Source organism: Clytia hemisphaerica, unplaced genomic scaffold, assembly GCF_902728285.1.
Source record: "Clytia hemisphaerica strain Z4C2 unplaced genomic scaffold, Clytia hemisphaerica genome assembly, whole genome shotgun sequence".
NCBI classification, from domain to species: Eukaryota; Metazoa; Cnidaria; class Hydrozoa; order Leptothecata; family Clytiidae; genus Clytia; species Clytia hemisphaerica.
The window spans coordinates 164,757-186,940 of record NW_027104275.1 but is presented as its reverse complement, the minus strand read 5'-3'; the positions used below and the strand labels follow the sequence as shown (position 1 = coordinate 186,940).

The window sequence follows — 22,184 nt, the reverse complement described above, 5'->3', positions numbered from 1 at the left end:
ATCGTTTTATTCATTTATTTACAGTAATATATTTCCCAGGTTTATCGACCTCTATGAAATTAACAGTTTTAACTGAAGTATCACAAAAAAAAATGGTTGCATTTGAATAATTTTACACGATAGGAGATACCCACGGAAAGACAAAGAATCCAAGCGAGTTATCAAAACATATATTTAAAAGGCTAATAATATATAAAAATATATAAAATTGATAGAGGCTATAAAAGTTGGTTAAGTTTTTCTAAATTATGATCGACAGCTTTATGTATAAAATCAATCCACGTTTGGTTATCAGCATCTGTCCCAAGTGATGAATTCCTAAAGGTCGAGGATTGAAAATAACAATATATTTCTAAGACAAAAAATTACATTATTCGGAGTTTCATGCTCCTAGTGTAAGTTGGTCTAATGTCGACATCCCTCTTCTAATTTCGACATCCTTCTTTAGAAATAGGAATAATAGGAAGGTCGAAATCAATGATGGACTCCTCGACTGATTGTTCAGCAAAGAAAGTTAGTTTCAATCAGCGATTCCGACCTTCCTATTATTCCTATCTCTTAAGAAGGGTGACGAAATTAGAAGAAGGATGTCACAATAGACCAATTTACGTTATATGTAAAATAATTGAAATTTATATATAGTATTCAGCCTCGACACGCAAGTTTTAGGCTCAACCCACAATTGGGTCTTACAAGGAACTTGAAAATAGTACATTATGATATTCTTATAATCGGCATTTAAAGAGAAGGATATGGTAGATAGCAAGCAATTGAAAAGGGAGCCTATACTTTACCAAGGAAACGGGGATCATGCAATTTTCAAAGAGAATTGAGTTAAAAGTATACTCATCAAGTGATATCAAAACAAATCATGTGCAATGAGTTTTCAAATCTTAAAACGAAAGAGAAATCGTGCATACCCTACTCTAAAGAATATAATTTGCTAAAAGTTGCCAAAAAAATGTGCCTTGAGAAATCACCTACCTGAGGAATTCTAGTGTCTTTTTCAGCAAATCTGTTAGTTTATTTGTCTAAAAATTATAATAAGATATTCAAAATAATTAATATGGCACAGGAGTAATAGCAAGTCTTAGATGGTTTAGGCCTTTTAGTAACTTTTTCTTAAATCATGTACAAATCAGTTTCTTAAAACACAGTGACGACAGCAAACAGGAACTTACAAAATTGTGTAGATCTTTTCTTTGTAGTGGAGGATATATCACCATTACTAGATCATCCACACTGAAGTTAAAAAATAAATCTTTTAGAGACACCATTCCCTCCTTTCAATAATCGTTTTAACAGACTTAGTTACTAAAGACTCTAAAATAATCTTAAAGTTATAATTCTCAGGATGCTAGTATAGTAAACCAGGGGACTGGCAATGTCCAAAAAAATTTGCTCATGACGAAAAAGGGTGGGAGAAGAATCTCTAGAAACGTAGCCAAACGTAAATCTCGTGATCCAAGCTACGATAAACTTCCAATACAAAAAGAGGTGGCTGGATCGGGCTTCTCATATAAAAGGAAGCGTGTCCAGTTTTAGAACTAACTAGTCTGCCATCTTCTTTTCAATTCTGGTTGTCGACAGCGCGATTCGAATGTTTTGAAATTCGAACGTTCGAAAACCCACGGTAAATCTGTGAGAAGTCAGCCTATCTAGTGTGTAAAAGAATATGATATCTGTGGCCTTTAAAGGTCATAACGCTGAGTGGGTAGCGGCCTTAAGCCGAGAAGGGACTTTTGAAAAAGAAGATTTTTTTCTGAATCGAAAGTATGAATGTGTGAATTACCTGGGACTGATGTGTTGTATATGGTCCAGTACCAACCGATCAATTTCTTTATTCATTGAGCCGATGGTTGATGGAATATTCGAATTTTTACCAACTTGTATTTTATTCAATGCTGACTTGATCTTTTTTAATAAACATTTGGAGGCCTGTAATGAGAATGGACACATCATGCGGGACACATCACGAAAAAGTGGGATATTCATGATATGCACCATTGCAATGTCTTCCACGGACCCAACAGCTGATTGGTTGAAAGTGACGTATCGATTGATTTTACGTCACTTACAACCAATCAGCTATTGGGTCCGTGAAGTAATGTCAAAAGACATTGCAATGGTGCATGTACGACATGCACGACATTAGCAAGTTTATAAATATACTCTTTTCAGATGTAAGACGAGTCAGTCAGTCAGTCAGTCAGTCAGTCAGTCAGTCAGTCAGTCAGTCAGTCAGTCAGTCAGTCAGTCAGTCAGTCAGTCAGTCAGTCAGTCAGTCAGTCAGTCAGTCAGTCAGTCAGTCAGTCAGTCAGTCAGTCAGTCAGTCAGTCAGTCAGTCAGTCAGTCAGTCAGTCAGTCAGTCAGTCAGTCAGTCAGTCAGTCAGTCAGTCAGTCAGTCAGTCAGTCAGTCAGTCAGTCAGTCAGTCAGTCAGTCAGTCAGTCAGTCAGTCAGTCAGTCAGTCAGTCAGTCAGTCAGCCAGCCAGCCAGCCAGCCAGTCAGTCAGTCAGTCAGTCAGTCAGTCAGTCAGTCAGTCAGTCAGTCAGTCAGTCAGTCAGTCAGTCAGTCAGTCAGTCAGGATAAAGACAACTCTAACTTTACAGTCTCTACCTTTTCTAGTAATAAAAGTTCAAACATGTTTTCTAAATTAACCCTCCCTAAATTAAGGTCCAAAAGCAAGCCCTGTCTTTAAAGCAGGCTTACCATTAAAAGGCCTAAAACAGGTTTCATCAAATTTTTATCATCTTCAGTCCATTTCTCATTGAAGTCATCTTCAGCATCATCATCATCGATGTCATCTAATAAATCTTGGTCGTGATCTCTTATCGTCTGCACAAAGATAAATCAAAGGGTGCTTAGTATACAGTTTCCCTTACAGTTTCATTATATGTATACAGTTCCCAAAGGTATAAATGAGTGGCCACCATAACCTTTTAAGGTCATTCCACTTCTTCTTGCCTGGGAAAGAAGGGAGTCGTGCGTATTGGTATTTACTTATTAGTGAGAACAGCGTTTTCTTTTAAGAGTGAGTTCATGATATGCACCATTGCAATGTATTCCACGGACCCAACAGCTGATTGGTTGAAATTGTGTTTTATTGACTGATTATAAGTCATTTACAACCAATCAGCTGTTGGGTCCACGATGTAATGTAAAGGGCTACATATACTACACAATATATTGTCAGGTAATATATTGATGATATATTGCTGAATGTCGACAATATATTGAAAAGGTGTCCCCAATATATTGTCAGCTCGATTTGCAATATTCCAACAATAAAGGGGGATTGTTTACAGAAAGACAAGTGATACTTTGATGGACCTACCTGGATTATGCATTTAACACGTTTATAAGTTAGGTCACGTTTTTTTAGCTGAAATATACCCCAAAATTTTTTTCTCCAAAAATCGGGCTCCGTCACATTTGAGGGTTTATAATTATGAATCTTTATGCAAAAAATCGTAGAAAATGAAAGAGCCAATCAATCTAATACCTAAGTAATTGATAATGTGCTTATAAAAAAATATCGAATTTTTGGCCAGTTTTTCTATAAAAAACATGCCAAACAACCAAAATTTCCTGTCTAAAACACTCGTGAGAAAAGAAAAACATCTATCTCATAAAAAAATTGAGTAATTTGACTAAGAACATTGATGTATGCTTATTAATAGTGATTCTTATAGATAAACATGCGTTTTTGAGCCAACAAATTTTTTTTGCAAAAATCTGCTTAAGCCATCTTTTTACCTATGATGGTACCCTACTTTTATGCAGAAAATTAGAAAAAATTAATGATCCAATTTTTTCACAAGTCTAAAAAACCTGTTTTTTAGCCGTTTTTTTTGGCCCAAATTTGCCCAAAAACATTTTTTTTTCGAAAATCGGGTTCTGTCACATCAAGGGTTATTAGTTATGCATCTTTGTGTAAAAAATCATAAAGAATGAAAGAGCCAATCTCGAGAAAAGCCAATACCTAAGTAATTGATAATGTGCTTATAAAAAAATATCGAATTTGGCCAGTGTTTTCTATAAAAAACGCAACCAACCAACCCAAATTTCCTGTCTAAACACATATATTCTTCAAAAGTAAGCCCTCTTGAGCAGATAAAAACATCTATCTCATAAAAAATTGAGTAATTTGACTAAGAACATTGATGAATGCTTATTAATAGTGATTCTTATAGATAAACATGCGTTTTTTGAGCCAACAAAATTTTTTTGCAAAAATCTGCTTGAGCCATTTTATACCTATGATGGTACCCTACTTTCGTGCAAAAAATCAGAAAAAATTAATGATCAAATTTTTTCACAAAGTCCAAAAAACCTGTTTTTTAGCCGTTTTTTGGCCCAAATTTGCCCAAAAACATTTTTTTTTTTCGAAAATCAGGTTCTGTCACATTCAAGGGTTTAGTTATATGCATCTTTGTGTAAAAAATCATAAAGAATGAAAGAGCCAATCTCGAGAAAAGCCAATACCTAAGTAATTGATAATGTGCTTATAAAAAAATATCGAATTTGGCCAGTTTTTCTATAAAAAAACGCCAAGAAACCCACATTTCCTGTCTAAACACACATATTCTTCAAAAGTAAGCCCTCTTGAGCAGAAAAAAACATCTATCTCATAAAAAAATTGAGTAATTTGACTAAGAACATTGATGTATGCTTATTAATAGTGATTCTTATAGATAAACATGCGTTTTTTTTGAGCCAACAAAATTTTTTTGCAAAAATCTGCTTAAGCCATCTTATACCTATGATGGTACCCTACTTTCGTGCAAAAAATCAGAAAAAATTAATGATCCAATTTTTCACAAAGTCCAAAAAACCCGTTTTTTAGCCGTTTTTTGGCCCAAATTTGCCCCCAAAATTTTTTTTCGAAAATCGGACTCCGTCACATTTTGGGCATTGCCATTTTGCATCATTGTGCAAAAAATCAGAAAAAACTAATGAGCCAATCTCGAGAAAAGCTGGTAACTAACGGACGGACGGACAGACGGACAAAGGTTAATTTATAGGACCTCCACCGGGGTAGGTCCAAAAATTCCTTTTTATAATAGAGTACCAGTTGTTTACTTCGTACATTACGGTCCGCAAACCATATTGTCGAATATTGTTCGTCAATATATTGTGTAGTCTAAGTAGCCCTTAAGAAGACCTTGTAATTGTGCATTTGCATATCATGAATAGGCCGTTCAAGAACTAATTATCAATTTTAGAAAATGTGTAGATTCTTAGGTTTAAAAATTGACATCTATTTGCCAAAAATTCGCAGATCTAGGATAGTATTGGAAAGCTTATCATAGATGACCTGTTTGTACCTGGTGAATTTCTTCAATAGCATCAGTGATCAAGGAGTACGAAGAATTGATCCCACTCAATGCAACTTTGATATTGTCTACAACAATGAAAAAAGTTCACTTTCAAATCGAATTACTTTGATGAAGGTAAAAACTTTCAGAGACGAGTAGATTTTTTAATCTTAAATGTTTATAATGTTTAACGCCTAAAGTCAGTTAAGAAGAAGGAGACTTTCAATTTTCAGGGGTTGTTTGAAACCTTAACACCCTTGTCCGAAGCTGTTAGATTTTTAAGAAAGCCTGTCAGACCCGGTTATAAAATATGTAGTATAAGAAAAAACTAACCTGACACGGAAAAAAGTTCTTTTTATTGTTCTTTAAAAGTTACGGATTTTTCAATCTTATTTTAATTATAGGAGACGACACATACCATCTGGGAGACTTTTGAATTGTTTACAATGCTCCCATACTGATCCAGTGCTAATCATGGAATCAGACTTCCTGGAGAGAGAAAAAAAGGAAATTATATGAAAAATATATCCAAAACTACTAGAGACTGTCAGAGAGCTTCTATAGGTATTTTTCACAATTATTAAAAATCTTATTTGAATCTTAAATACCACCGAAAAGACGATAATACATTTTCAAAAAGTTCAAAAAATTCCTTGTGTTTAATGTAAAGTAAATAGAGGAAGCCTTAGTTTTTCAGCAATTGACTTGCAATAACCCCCTCTCCAGCCAGATATTAGTGGGTTTTTCAACATCATGTTTAAAATGGTTCAGATTAATGAAGCCTTAGATTTCCAGATTTTTTACTCAACAACCTCATGTTTTTAATGATAAGTCAATGAAAGAAGCCTATTTTTAGAATCGATTCGAATCATAAACTTCTTCTGATGTACGAGATGTTTCTGGATTTTGTTTTTGAATAATCTCAGAATATGCCAAACCTCATGTTTAAGGTGGAATCTGTGAAGGATGCAACGGAAGTCAAAACACTCAACACACATTTCTCAAGAACATCATGCAATAGTTGACCTGAGTGGTATAAAGAACGAACGAAAGTGAAAAAATAAAGCTTAAGGGCTACATATACTACACAATATATTGTCAGCTAATATATTGATGATATATTGCTGAATGTCGACAATATATTGAAAAGGAGTCCGCAATATACTGTCAGCTCGATTTGCAATATTCCAACAATAAAGGGGGATTGTTTACAGAAAGAAAATTCCTTTTTATAATAGAGTACCAGTTGTTTACTTCGTACATTACGGTCCGCAAACCATATTGTCGAATATTGTTCGTCAATATATTGTGTAGTCTAAGTAGCCCTTTAAAGGTATTATTTATTATGAAATATAATATGAATATGGGAAGGAGGTGCGCCTCTATGCTGACAAAGCAGTTGAGTATAAATAAAACATTTTTGCTGCCCCGAAAGGGAAGAAATCGTTCTTTCTTTTGCTATAAAATGCTTTTCAAGCAAATGTTAGGAGATTTTTTTTAAATGATGTCTTTTAAGTAAAATGGTAGAAAAATCTACTTCTGCTTTTGTAGCTCATAATTTAATCAATAAAACGTGGAAAAGTAGTTAGTAGAGCGCTGAAATGCAAAAAAATCTTTTCGTAAATCAGAAACAGCCGATCTAACCTTCATCGAGTGGAAAACATTTATACCAGGCGAGTAACATATCGACAGATTTTGAAACATCTCGTAGAAGAAGCATAGAGTCCTGAAAAGGAATGATAATATATACTGTCTCTGTGGATCGTCTTTTACACAAAGACAATCAGCAATGTCAAGAAAAACTGGAATATCCCCCGTAGAAGGCACGAGGGGGCACGGACTATTTCTGGAAAAGCCCAATACTTTTAAAAGGTAATTAATACTTCAAAATTACTTTGAAAGAAAAAAAAAGTCTAGAACACTAACCTCTTTTGGGGGATAGGGTGGTTTGGAAAATGCCAAAGCCATCTTGGTGCATTCCTTTGCAATCAATTCACAACATAAATCTGAAATTGGAATCATCGGTAGAAAAGCAGTTTTTTGATATTGATACCAAGCTAGATAGCCCTGCAATGTATGACTTTAAAGAAGTTATCTATTAGGTTCAACTAGCCGTACGCGCAGCGTCGCACGCTGCGTGTCCCAATCCAGCGAATCAGTATACACATAAAGAACTCTAAAGCAAGAAAGACAGCTGCCGAAATAATGAACCAATTTTCATTTTATAAAAGAAAGGAGAACAAGCAACATGCTGAACGGACCTACCTGGTGATCAAAATCAGATAAAAATAGGACAAATAGCAGGAAAGTAAGAAAGTGTAATGAGCAGCTTGAATAGATTACCGTGAGTATCACAGCTCAAATTAGTCCAAAAAGTCCAAAAAACCCATGTTAGGCACTTTTCTGCCCAAATTAGCTCAAAAAATTATTTTTTCGAAAATCGGGCTCCATCAGAAATTAAATATTGCCATTTTATATCACTATGCAAACAATAAGAAAAAAATACCAAGCCTATCTCGAGAAAAGCTCATTTTCCCTAAATATGACAAAAGGGAATTTCCCGAAATAAGAAGAGATTTTACGGAAAAAACGACTTGAGTTACGTTTTAGAAAACCTTGCCTTTTATCTGAAAAAACTAATGAAGCAATTTCACACAAAGTCCAGAAAACCCCTATTTTTAGGCACATTTTGGCCCAAATTTGCCCCAAAAGATTATTTTTTGAAAATCGGACTTCATCAGATTTTAAAGATTACCATTTTATGTTACTAGGCAAACAATCAGAAAAAAATATCGATCCAAGCGCGAGAAATGGGAATTTCCCAAAATAAGAAAATCCGATTTTTACGGCCAAAAAAAAATTTCCGAAAAAAACTGCTTCAGCCACTTTTTAGAGAACCTTGCCCTCAATCTTTATGCATAAAATCAGAAAAAACTAATGAAGCAATTTTACACAAAGTCTAAAAAAACCCATTTTTAGGCACTTTTTGGCCTAAATTTGCCCAAAATTTTTTTTTTCTCGAAAATCGGGCTCCGTCACTTTTTGGGAATCACCACTTTGCATCACTGTGCAAAAAATTAAAAAAAACTAATGAGCCGATCCCGAGAAAAGCTTGTAACAGACGAACAGACAACGGTCAAATTAAAGGACCTCCAGGTATATCCAAAAAAGATAACATTGCATTGCTATTTTTAACCACAATTAATTAAATGGCTTAGAAGAACTATATTTTAGATCTTTTTTAGCCATCCATCGTGGCTGGCCATCCATCATGGCTGGACATTCGAGAGTGGCTTTGAAAGACTTTGAAAAGTTTTGAAGGGATAGGGAGTCGCTATTGTAAACAGAAAGTTTTAAAGAGCATCTGAATAAGAATTCTTCAAAATCAAAAATTATATTTTAGGTAGAAGGTTGATTTTAACCCATCCAGCTCCAATACTGTATTGATTGTATAGAAAATAGTATCTCGGCGTCTCAAAGTTAGCCTAGTGGTAGGAAATCTGCGGGAGGTGCAAAAAGACAATGGTTCAACGCCGTGAAGAGGAGGCTTTGTAGAGCTTTTTAAGATTTTCGAAAACTTTTTACATAACGTTGTAAACACACACGTTTTAGCGTATTAATATATAGATGCCAGCAGATTATGAGCTGGTGAATGGAACATATGGAAGTGAAAGTGGTCTAACCGAGTGTGCTGATTTAAAGCACTGACGGCTATATATAAAATAAAATCTAACACAAACTCCAGAACCTGAGCAGCAAGGGCGAATAGGAAATTTTTCGAGTTACGAAGATTCGAATTGTAAAGGTTTCTTCGATAATAATAGAAGATGCAATCGTCCGTTAGAGGGATAGTAAACGCGCGAAAAATATATGCACAGAGTCAAGGCGTTAGGGCGGCTTACGGAAAAAAGTGGCGGTAAAGTTTGGAAAAAAACACCTCCACCACTGCTTCCTTCACTCCGGGCTTAACTCCATCATTTTCAAAGTTATCCCCGCCTCCTAAATTATTCCCTTTTTCGTAACTTTGCGTAGACGATAGCAAGCTATTTTCCCTCTTATTTGCGAAACAGAAAATAACGTTCTTTTGATGTAATAAGGTCTTGTTTTTGACGACGCTTTGTTTCTAACAGCTACGAGATGAATTATCAAGACTCTTAAAAATTCGGACAAGTCAAAAAGGGGTATCTTAGAAAGCCTAAGACAAAAGGGAAAAAGAAGGTGCAATGGGAAATTTGAAATTTGATACTTTCCCATATGGTTCTCGAAAATGGCAAATAGGAGTTATCTTCATTCTTCGAATGTTTCGCAAGACCAGGTCAAAGGATTGGGAAAAGAAAATTGGAGACAAACTGTCGTCAATTTGGAACGAGAAAGGAGAATGAAACGAAGCTGTTTCTGATGGAAATAGAAAAACCAAAAAGCTTGGGTGGTTATTTTATCAATGATAAATGTAAATGCATCAGAAAGAAAAAAAATGTCGCGGAGGAGTTGCAATTTAATATGCTGAAACTGAAACAGTGATAGCTAAAAAGCAAGTTAGGCTAACTTTATTGTAACATGAGGGGAATATAATTCCAAAATAATTGTTATAAAAAATTCATTGCACTGTGTGAGGGAAGTGATTATAAAACATTTGATACAAATGAGTGTTTATAATTAGGGAGGATTTGGGAGTATAAATAGACCTATCCTGCTACTGAAAAAGTAAAAACTAAATCATTATCAAAAGTTTGAGAGTGCACACCATAATCAAAAGAAGAACTGAAGAAACTGTCGAAGGAAGAAAAACCTTAGAAGAAAACCTTTGAAGCAGTGACAACGTTTTTAAGGGAACCACAACAAAAAACTCAGTGCTGGAAGGTTTATTTTCAATCATTTCACATCTGAATCTCGAAAGGACATTCGATATCGAAGACTCGAAATATCTAGAGGGAAAATGAACGATACAAAATCAGATTGTGTGGAACTGTACAAACGTTTTCATCTTCTAGATGGCCACCAAACATTTCTGGTGTTTTACAGTATTTCAATGGTCGGAGTTATCAATTTCATATTGAATTCAACAGTGGTCGCTATGTTGTTCCTGTCAAAACAAATCCAAATTCCGAGTATGAGACTCTTCCTGATTAGCAGTTTATCAGATATTTTGTTATCCATCATAGCTCCAGTGTCGCACACTTTTCTGTTCAAAGTTTACGGAAGAGCATCTAATTGCACCTTGGAAATTGTTATCTCAACCTTGCTTGGTTTCTTCAGCCGCTTATCAGCATATATGATATGTTTGATTGGCTACGATAGATACGCTAGAGTCAAGTATAAAACACACTACAAAACTAAGATAACCAAATCTTACATCAATCGCCTGGTTGCTATTGCATTCACAATCTGTTTCGTACACCGAGTTATCGTCTGGCTCGTCTTTGGCTTTCACCAGATTGCAACCTACTTAACTATCCTCCTAGATGCGGCTTTTACCTGCATAATCATAGCATCATACGTCATGGCCGCAAAAACCATAAAAGGATACCGTAAAGACGCAACCAACAAAGATCTCATGAAAGATGTCGATAAAACAATCACCAAAATGGCAAAATATTATCTAAGCTCCATTGTTGTTTTCTATGCGATCTACATCATTTTCATCACAATTTACATCCTAACCTATTCGAGAACGACTAATGTAACAATGAAAGGATGGTTGGAATTCATGTTCTTGTGGTCACTTATGATGGGCTTGACAAATTCTGCTGTTAATGCGATGATTTTTATCAAATTGAACAAAAAAGCACGGAAATTTCTTCCCTTTAAGTTTCTGCATCCGGGATGTGTTAGTCCAGACAATTCAGTTTCAAGTCTGAATTGTTAGGGATGATACTTAAATCTCTCTTTAGCAAGAAAAAGTGAAGCCTTAAGACTTGTGTCGCTTCTAGAATGACTGCAGCACCTTTGTTTTCAGACGGAATATTTCACCCGCTTGATATTCGAGGGAGACTTTTATCGATATCAAACAAAGGTGGAAATTTACATCACTACATATATTATTGAAAACATCAGATCATCCATACATCACTTATAATAATCAGGGATACAAAAATGACTTGAAATATTAATGGCATTTTAAACAGTGAAATTTATCGAACTTATTGCTGACAAAATCGAAGAATGTCACGACATGTAAGAATAACAACCAGTTGATATTTATTTATTTTGTGCATAATCTATGAATTGTTCAAAGTAAAATTAACATTTATTGTTTTGGATTTAGAATTAGTTTTTTGCCGTTAAAAGAAATAAAGTAATCATTGATCTACCTCTATATTCTGTTTCTGAGGATGTAAAATATCCAGTAGAGCTGGGTTTTGATAAATACAAATTTTAAAGAGATGACAAAAATAACAATATTCAGAAAATAGGTAAAGGCATTAAATTTAAAAAGGGAAGAGACAGACTTTTGGCAAAATTTGAATATGGAGTGATGAAGAAAACTGCAATGTGATGCTGTGGTCACAGTATAGTCAATTTTTTGAGAAGGGTGTTTTGAATTTTGAATTATTCTCATTTCCAATGGCCTCTAGAATAAATCCAACAAAAGTCACTTTAAAAGTGTGCATTTTTTTTTGCTACTACAGTATGTGGAAAACACTCTTGAGGAAATTAGTCTTATAACGCTGGCATGCTTTCCACATTGTAGCAAATAAAAAGTACACACTTTAAAAGCGAATGGATTTTGGGTCGAACACACATATACCAAGAGTGTGTTGTTTCTTGTAATTAAGCCTTTTGAACCAGGATATAGCTATGTATGATGAGTTCTTTTTCTGGAAAAGCAATCTCGGATGCCCGGGGGGTATTAGGTTTGCGAGGTGACGGGTATGTCCGAGCCGAAAATCGAAAATCGACCCTTTGAGAGACAAAATTTTGGTGATTTTGGGACCCTTTGAGAGACTTTTTCCTAAATTATGGTCCATTTTTTCAAATTTTGGTTTGATTTTCACCAAATTTTGGTCAAAATTCTTGGAAATCGTGACCCTTTGAGAGAGAAATTTTTGATTTTTGTGATTTTGGGACCCTTTCAGAGACTAACTTTTGAATTTGTACCCCTTTGAGAGACTTTTGAGGAATGAGAAAAGGTACCCTTATGGCTCGCACATACCCGGCACCCATTTTGCCTAAGTACCCCCCGGGCTCGGATGAAGATGAAGTGGAAGAAGAACTGTTGAAAGACAAATGTAATCTCCTATTTTTCTTTGAATCAGGAATCACGGATTCTTATTTTGTGATTTATAAACATTCTGTTGAGTCCGCTCACTAAAGTGAGATTAATTCTATAGCTTTTTAGCCAAATTTTAGCCTCTTGTTTATGTAAATATTGTTCTTATAAAAAAATAATTATATTGAATAAGTTTTGTAGATATCATTTGATGACTTCCATATACGGAATCCTTACAAATATAAAAATTTGAATGTCAATAATGAACACCTACTCGATAATCAAACATTGTTCGATATTCTTATAGCAAAAACAAACCTATTTACACTTCAATTTTGATAGAATTCTCAAAATCGAAAAAATTGATGAGATTTTTTTAATCAGTTGTTTCTATATTCTATAATTTATGATAATTTTTCGAATTGTTCCGTGGCAAAGTTTTTCGATTTCAGCAATGTTTTCAATTTGATACCTATTACCGAAGATCTCAAAAAGTTTGAAACAAATCTCGGCTTACAGACACTAGGTCTTCAAGGATTTCTAACAGCAGCTGCATGTGCGGATCTAGTTTCATAATAAAAGGATTTTGCACCTGTACAAATAAAAAGACTCTATCCAGGCAGAATATTCAAGCGCATTTCAATTTTTGGAATTATCAAACAAAACATTTTTTTTCAGCAGCAGCAAGTAAGAATTTCTGTCACAAATATACTTTAGCATATAAATATCCTAGCAATCACAAAATCAGACGGCAAAAAAGGTTTACAGCACAAGAAAATCTTGTTGTGGTTGGTTATCAACGAACATGAATGTAACAACAAACGCTACCTGTGTCAGTCTATACAAGAGATTTCATCTCACCAATGGTCACCAAACTTTCTTATTTACCTACAGTATATTGATATGTGGTATACCAAATCTTGTATTGAACTCACTGGTTGTGGCAATGTTGGTTCTGTCCAAGCAAATCCAAATCCCAAGCATGAGACTCTTTCTTTATAGCAGTTTATCAGATATATTACTATCCATTATCTCCCCAATATCTCATTACATGTTATTCAAAGTATACAACAAGACATCGAATTGCATTCTGGAGATAACCATTTCGTCATTAATCGGATTCTTTTGGCGTGTCTCGGCATACATGATCTGTTTGATTGGCTATGATAGATACGCTAGAGTCAAATACCTCACCCAATACAAAACAAAGATCACACCGAAATACATAAACCGTTTGGTAGGGATCGCTTTGACCATCTGTGTGCTACACAGAATCCTGGTGTCAATGGGACTTTATCTGGATTTTCATCGAGTAGCGACGTACATAACTATTGTCATGGATCTTGGATTCATACTTTTTATAATCATGTGCTATTTATTAGCTGCAAAGACCATCAAAAATTATCGAAAAGATGCTTCAAACATTGATTTAATGAAATCCATAGATAAAACTATCACTAAAACAGCAAAATATTACTTAAGTTCAATTGTTGTTTTCTATGTTCTATATATAACTCTGTTGACAACTTATTCGACTCTTTACCCAGGTGCCAAGGATCCTTATACTAAAGGTTGGATCGAGTTCGTCTTTCTCTGCAGTTTGATGATGGGGTTGACAAATTCAACAGTCAATGCATTGATATTTATCATTTTGAATAAGAAGGCAAGAAAATCTTTGAAATTTCGTTGGTTTAATGTCTCGCCATTGAACGACAGTTCTTCTTCAAACGTTTGGGGAACAGCCATGTTAGATTCAGCAAATATTTAAATATTCCTTTCAATGTAATGTATGGCATATCTTATTAGATTAAGGTTGTAAATATTATCCATCTTTGCTTTTATAAAGGGGGCATAAAGAACCTTAAATCTAAAAGTTGATTCTTCTGTGTTTGTCAATAAAATATAATCGTCTCTCTCCGAGTTCATCAGGAGTACAATGCACACAGGGGGTGCATCTCTCTGATTCTATAGACCTCTGTATGAGTTTGATTTATAATGGTCGAGGATAATTACCGAGTTTATGTATCGGAGGATATCGAGGGCGACGGTAACTGAAATCGATACAAAACAAAGTCGAGAGTTGATGTACGGCTCTATATCGCCTTTGCTCACCTAAACAAACGACGGTATTTTGGTGTTTTTACCGTCGTCGAGCAAAGTGGTGATTTTGGAGACATGTCAACTTTGCTTTATACCGTCCCCCTCGATTTATCTCGAATACATAAACTTGCTATTATATCGTACCAGACGGTAGTTGGAAGTTTCACAACGAATTAGACCTGGCTAGCCCAAATTCTGAAGTCTTATTGACGGAAAACCTGTTTACACACTTCTTTGAGACAGGAATTTTACTGGAGCGGGAGAACTTAAAGTAACGATTCATACTCATCAATTTTAATTCACAAGCTTTTTCACATTGGATTGACACACATGTAGGTGAAGCAAGATTGGTCAGAAATAGGAAAAGAAAAACATAAAAAATAATAATAAAATCTAGGTTTTATTTTTACATTAGCGTTCCCGTTTCATATCAGACACATATTTCATATCAGGAAGGTGCTAATTGTTATGATACTGATATAAATAAAAAACGTTTTCTTCCTCATTCTGACCAATCTTGCTCCACATCCGTGTCAATTCAATGCGATTTGTAAATTAAAATTGATGGGAAAATAATCAATATCACTCTTATTTAAAAACAAAACCTTAATCTATCATTTTGAAAAAAGTTATATTTAATTTTGACATTTATTTCTAAAACTAATATTAATTATCACAGACAATACTTTTATTATTAAAAAGAGTAAAATATAGAATTTCAGACAATATTATTATTAAAAGTTACAACTTGTTTACTGGCGGTGATTTTAATTAAAATTAGATATCTGTCAAACCATCACTAATTAGAAGAATTAGTACCTGGTAAAAATATTAATTACTTTTTTTTAATTATTGAAGAATAGAAGAGTCTGGGAACGATTAACACCTTTTGACTACCATATTTAATCTGGAAAATTTTCTTGATTTCAACAGACAGGAAAAGGTTAGAAACAAACTATGGTTTTCGAAATTGTGAGTTAGGGATTTCCAAAGCCCTGGAATTTTTAGAAAAACTTAAAAAACATGATGCTATTGAGAGTAAAAATGATAATCGCATGATAATTCGCGCACCTTCAAACAGAGCAATAAATCGTTAATTGCATCATATAGAAAGCAATTAATCGTTAATCACACTCTCGAATACGGTGGTTTCTACCCGCCATTTGAAAGTGTGTCACTTTTTTTTCGAAAAAAAAAGTCAACAATTTTTTTTGTCAAGATAAGCAGGTCCTAACTGAGAAATTTCTGAGATAATTCGCGTTATGGCGACAAATTCCAACTTAGCGAATGTTTTCGTAACAAATTCCAACTTAGCTCTAGTTATCTCGACAACTTCCGACTTAGCAAATGTTATCTCAACAATTTCCGACTTAGCAAACGTTATCTCAACAATTTCTCACTTAGCTAATGTTATCGTGACAATTTCCGACTTAGCTCCAGTTATCTCAACAATTTCCTACTTAGCACCAGTTATCTCAACAATTTCCGACTTAGCTCCAGTTATCTCAACAATTTCCTACTTAGCAATTGATATCGTGACAATTTCCGACTTAGCTCCAGTTATCTCAACAATTTCCTACTTAGCACCAGTTATCTCAACAATTTCCGACTTAGCATATGTTATCATGACAATTTCCGACTTAGCTCCAGTTATCTCAACAATTTCCTACTTAGCAATTGTTATCGTGATAATTTCCGACTTAGCTCCAGTTATCTCAACAATTTCCGACTTAGCAAACGTTATCGTGACAATTTCCGACTTAGCTCCAGTTATCTCAACAATTTCCTACTTAGCAATTGTTAACGTGATAATTTCCGACTTAGCTCCAGTTATCTCAACAATTTCCGACTTAGCAAACGTTATCGTGACAATTTCCGACTTAGCAAACGTTATCGTGACAATTTCCGACTTAGCTCCAGTTATCTCAACAATTTCCTACTTAGCAATTGTTATCGTGACAATTTCTGACTTAGCTCTAGTTATCTCAACAATTTCCAACTTAGTAATTGTTATCGTGACAATTTCCGAACTTAGCTCTAGGTTATCTCAACAATTTCCAACTTAGTAATTGTTATCGTGACAATTTCCGAACTTAGCTCCAGTTATCTCAACAATTTCCAACTTAGCAATTGTTATGAGATAACTGGAGCTAAGTCGGAAATTGTCACGATAACATTAGCTAAGTTAGAAATTGTTGAGATAACGTTTGCTAAGTCGGAAATTGTTGAGATAACTGGAGCTAAGTCGGAAATTGTCACGATAACTGGAGCTAAGTCGGAAATTGTCACGATAACATATGCTAAGTCGGAAATTGTCACGATAACATTTACTAAGTTGGAAATTGTCACGATAACGTTTGCTAAGTCGGAAATTGTTGAGATAACTGGAGCTAAGTCGGAAATTGTTGAGATAACTGGAGCTAAGTCGGAAATTGTTGAGATAACTGGAGTTAAGTCGGAAATTGTCACGATAACAATTTGCTAAGTAGGAAATTGTCACGATAACATATGCTAAGTCGGAAATTGTTGAGATAACTGGTGCTAAGTAGGAAATTGTTGAGATAACTGGAGCTAAGTCGGAAATTGTCACGATAACATTTACTAAGTTGGAAATTGTCACGATAACGTTTGCTAAGTCGGAAATTGTTGAGATAACTGGAGCTAAGTCGGAAATTGTTGAGATAACTGGAGCTAAGTCAGAAATTGTTGAGATAACTGGAGTTAAGTCGGAAATTGTCACGATAACAATTGCTAAGTAGGAAATTGTCACGATAACATATGCTAAGTCAGAAATTGTTGAGATAACTGGTGCTAAGTAGGAAATTGTTGAGATAACTGGAGCTAAGTCGGAAATTGTCACGATAACATTAGCTAAGTTAGAAATTGTTGAGATAACGTTTGCTAAGTCGGAAATTGTTAAGATAACATTTGCTAAGTTGGAAATTGTCGAGATAACTAGAGCTAAGTTGGAATTTGTTACGAAAACATTCGCTAAGTTGGAATTTGTCGCGATAACGCGAATTATCTCAGAAATTTCTCAGTTAGGACCTGCTTATCTTGACAAAAAAATATTGTTGACTTTTTTTTTCGAAAAAAAAGTGACACACTTTCAAATGGCGGGTAGAAGCCACCGTACTCGAAGGAGCGCTGATTTCTTCAAAATTGAATTTTTAATATATTTTTCACATCGTTCATTCATCGAACGTGTTGATTTCATTCGAATGTTAATTTGCGAGAAAAAAAGAATACAAATATATATAGACTTTATAATTCTACATTTGACATTGTTTTTGCATTTTTTACTTCAGGATTGAGTAAGACGCAAGTCACAAGAATGAATATAACAACAAACGCTACCTGTGTCAACCTTTACAAGAGATTTCATCTCACCAATGGCCACCAAACCTTCCTGGTTACCTACAGTGTAGCAATCATTGGCGTGTCTAACTGCATTCTAAATGGTCTAGTCGTCGCACTGTTGTTCCTATCGAAGCAGATCCAAATCCCAAGCATGAGACTCTTCCTGATCAGCAGTTTATCAGATATTTTGTTATCCATCATAGCTCCGGTATCTCACACCTTCCTGTTCAAAGTCTATGGTAGAGAATCTAACTGCACCTTGGAAATTGTTATTTCAACCCTGCTTGGTTTCTTCAGCCGTATATCTGCATACATGATCTGTTTAATTGGCTACGACAGATACGCTAGAGTCAAATACCTCACCCAATACAAAACAAAGATAACACCAAAATACATAAACCGTTTGGTAGGGATCGCTTTAACCATCTGTGTCTTACACAGAATCCTGGTGTCAATGGGACTTTATCTGGATTTTCACCAAGCGGCAAATTTTATCACTATCATTATGGACATAGGATTCATTGCAGTCATTATTGTATCTTATGTCATGGCCGCAAAAACCATAAAAGGCTACCGTAAAGACGCAGCTAACAAAGATCTCATGAAAGATGTCGATAAAACAATCACCAAAATGGCGAAATATTATCTAAGCTCTATTGTTGTTTTCTATATACTCTACATCATTTTCTTCACAATTTACTTCTCATTGTATGCGAAAACAACAGATAACTATGCTAAAGGATGGTTGGAGTTTATATTCTTATGCAGTTTAATGATGGGGTTGACCAATTCTGCGGTGAATGCTTCCATTTTCATTATTCTGAATAAGAAAGCAAGGCAACATTTGAATTGTGGATGGTTGAGCATTTCACCGCAACAACAAGACATTGAAACTAACGAGACTCTTTAAAGAGGACTGGGATTTGCATTTCTATTCCAGATATTGAGACACTTTATCCTAAATACCCAATAAAACAATGACAAATATTAATCGGTACGACGTATGTGTCTATGAAGACTAAATTCATGATAGGAAATAACTCTAGCTAAGGAAAATGAAATTGACATTTGAAACTGATGTATAAATTATTGTAAATGTTGGCAGAACACAGTAGGGCAACCTTATAAAAATCTTATAGTTAATTTGATAAAGGAAAGAAAATAATTAAATTGTATTTTATTATCAATCAACACCTTGAGCAAGTATGAAAAGCTGATTGATATCAGGGGGTAATAGTAAGAAGATTTATTTTTCCCCAAATCCCATATTAGTTTACTACACATTTTTTATAAGAAAATTAGCTTTGTAAGAACAAAATTTTCGAAGCCATCCCGGATGTTCTTGACTTTTCAAGTTTTAAGCCTAAAAATGTTCTAAACATGTGCTTATTTTTCCAATTGTGTGTGAATTTCTGCCCATTTTCCTAAGAAATTGGGCGTTTCAGTAGAGTCCCCAAACTTCAAAGCTTAAAATCTTCTTAACTTGATCTTAACATTTTGGCAATCGAAGGCATATGTTTTAATATGTGTAAAAACGTGTATGAGCCTTCTTATTGATAGACATATTTTTTTTGCTTTCAACAATTTGCATTGAAATTACCAATTTTTCTGAAACCAAATATTTATCAAATGCTTTACAATAAAACCTGTAGAATCTTTATTTGAACTTGATTTTGTGAATATTTGATATATATTTTTGATAAGGTGCTACTTCTAAATCAAATTCTGTTATAAAGCAGTGGAAACAACAAAAAACAAAAATCTACTATCAACCTAGACTATAAAAGCTGACTAAATAGAAACTAATTTTGAAATGAAGGAAGGTTCACTATCTTGTTCCTGCCGCTTCTCGAAAATATTTCAAGAGAGTTCAAAACAAAGGAGTTAAGTTAAGGCCAGGATTTGAGGCCGGCATTATAGGCAGAAAATGAATCATTCTACTCACTGTGTACGCCTGTACGAAAGATTTCATCTGACTGATGTGCAGCAATCTATCTTAGTATCATACAGCGTGATTATGGTTGGAATTTTAAATCTTATATGTAACTCATTAGTCGTGACAATGCTTATTGTCTCCAAGCAAATCCAAATACCAAGTATGAGATTGTTCCTCTACAGTAGTATTTCAGATATATTACTTTCTATTATTGGCCCAACATCTCATATTTTGTTGTATAAGTTCTATGGTAGAGAATCAAACTGTACTCTAGAGATTGTTATCTCATCATTGATTGGTTTCTTTGGGCGTGTTTCTGGCTATATGATTTGTTTAATCGGATATGACAGGTACGCCAGGGTCAAATATCTCAACGAATACAAAACAAAGATCACACCTAAGACAATCAATAGGTTGGTCGGGACAGCTCTGGCAATATGCGTATTCCACAGGGTTTTAGTATCCCTTGGTTTGTTCTATCATTTCCACAAAATAGCAACCTACATCACAATTATAATGGATATATGTATGGTATTGATTATCATCATGTTTTACATTCTGGCTGCAAAGACGATCAAAGATTTCCGTAGGGATGCAACCAACAAAGAAATCATGAAATCCATAGACAAGACAATCACAAAAATGGCTAAATATTATCTGAGCTCGATTGTACTCTTCTATGCAATCTATGTTGTATTCTTGACAGTGTACATCATGCTATACCCAAGATCCAAAAATAAAGGCATCAAAAGTTGGCTTGAATTCATGTTCTTATTTGGTACTATGATGGGATTAACAAATTCTGCAGCGAATGCTCTAATTTTCATCAACTTTAACAAGAAGGCTCGTCAATCTTTGAGATGGCCTAATGTTATCTCTTCAAGACAACGTTCTTCAACCTCGACAACTGAGCTATGAAACAAAGGCACGAAAGCCAAGGGGTAATATCATGGGCAGCAAGATGTGAGTCAAAACAAAAAATTCAGCATAATTATCACGAATTACCAGTAGCCAAAGAAACATTTTACAAAAACTCACGGGGGTAATATATTCAATTCATAAAACGTGCAAGAAATATCTTAAAGACTATTATTATCCTTGTCATTCATACAACTTGACAAAGCACGTTTTCTATAGCACATGCGAGGAAATCAAACAATAAAAGAAAACATACCCATTTTCTGCCAATGTGTTTGTTTATTGTAGTCCTCAGGTACAATTTCTTCTAAAAATGAAATTAATATTTTATCATTTAATAAATTATTCTGCTGCAGTATTCAATCTCGCATAATATTTGTTGTAAATTCAAAGAAAATCTTTGTTAAATGTAATGTTAATAATACATTTATCAAGAAATAAAGATCTAACTTAACTGCTATACATTGTTTCATGCTGGCGAAATCTTCTAGCAATGCAATATTGTAGATTTTATTTCAAATTGAAAAAAAATCGCAAGGTTGTAAATTGGTTCTTTATTTTTGAACATGGAGTTTTTTCGAATTTTCTTGACACTTAATAAAAAACAATCAATGCAAACCATGGTATATACACACTGATTCTAATAAACAATTTTTTTTCACATTTCACATCATCTTTTCTTAAAAACATACTTGAACTTACCACATGACACCTTTTTGCATTGTATGGCATCAATTTCTTGTTTCAGCGCATGAGCAAATTCGTCAAATGTTGCTTTGGATTCCATCTTTAATTTTCTTTTCGTTTTTTCTGCTATGAAAAACAGGGGGGGTCAACATTTATAATACCAACCCATAGCCCAAAAACCTGACTTTTGACCTTTTGAGCTAAGTTAACACCACCACCCCAAAATTGATATCGATACCAACTTGAAAATCATAATTTTCAGAAAAAGGGGGGACCCACCCCCTTAATTTGGTATCGATACCAACATGACTTTTTGAATTTGACAATATATCATGGGACCCACCCCCTAATTTAGTACCAATACTAATCTGACAAATTTGAGTTTAAAGCTGTTTAAAAGGGACCCATCCCCTCCCACACAAACAGGGTAGTAAGAGAAACTTCAAAAAAACTCTTTCTTCAACACAACACAAAAAATATGCTAAAATAGATAATGACTGAAAACTGACAATATAATAAAAACAAACCCAATGAAGCTAGCAAAATCAATCTGAATCAATATTATCTGAATATAATTGATGTGCAAAAACTAGGAGAAGCTATTATTAGTACATAATTTTAGAACAGAGTAGATTCATTCATTACCAAATGCTA

General features: G+C 34.4%; 1 protein-coding gene across 1 annotated transcript; it reads right to left on the bottom strand.

Annotated features, from left to right (window-relative positions):
• Nucleotides 1-152: 152 nt before the first annotated feature.
• On the bottom strand, nucleotides 153-21,652 carry LOC136816823 (cyclin-D1-binding protein 1 homolog). The gene is made up of 12 exons (XM_067073148.1): nucleotides 21,546-21,652; nucleotides 21,100-21,150; nucleotides 7,246-7,325; nucleotides 6,964-7,045; nucleotides 6,258-6,345; nucleotides 5,738-5,808; nucleotides 5,329-5,405; nucleotides 2,711-2,836; nucleotides 1,793-1,938; nucleotides 1,182-1,242; nucleotides 985-1,031; nucleotides 153-318 (listed from the first exon to the last, which is right to left on the bottom strand). The coding sequence occupies exons 1-12, from the start codon at nucleotides 21,628-21,630 to the stop codon at nucleotides 219-221; spliced, it is 1,014 nt and encodes a 337-aa protein (XP_066929249.1). The 5' UTR covers nucleotides 21,631-21,652; the 3' UTR covers nucleotides 153-218.
• Nucleotides 21,653-22,184: the final 532 nt, after the last annotated feature.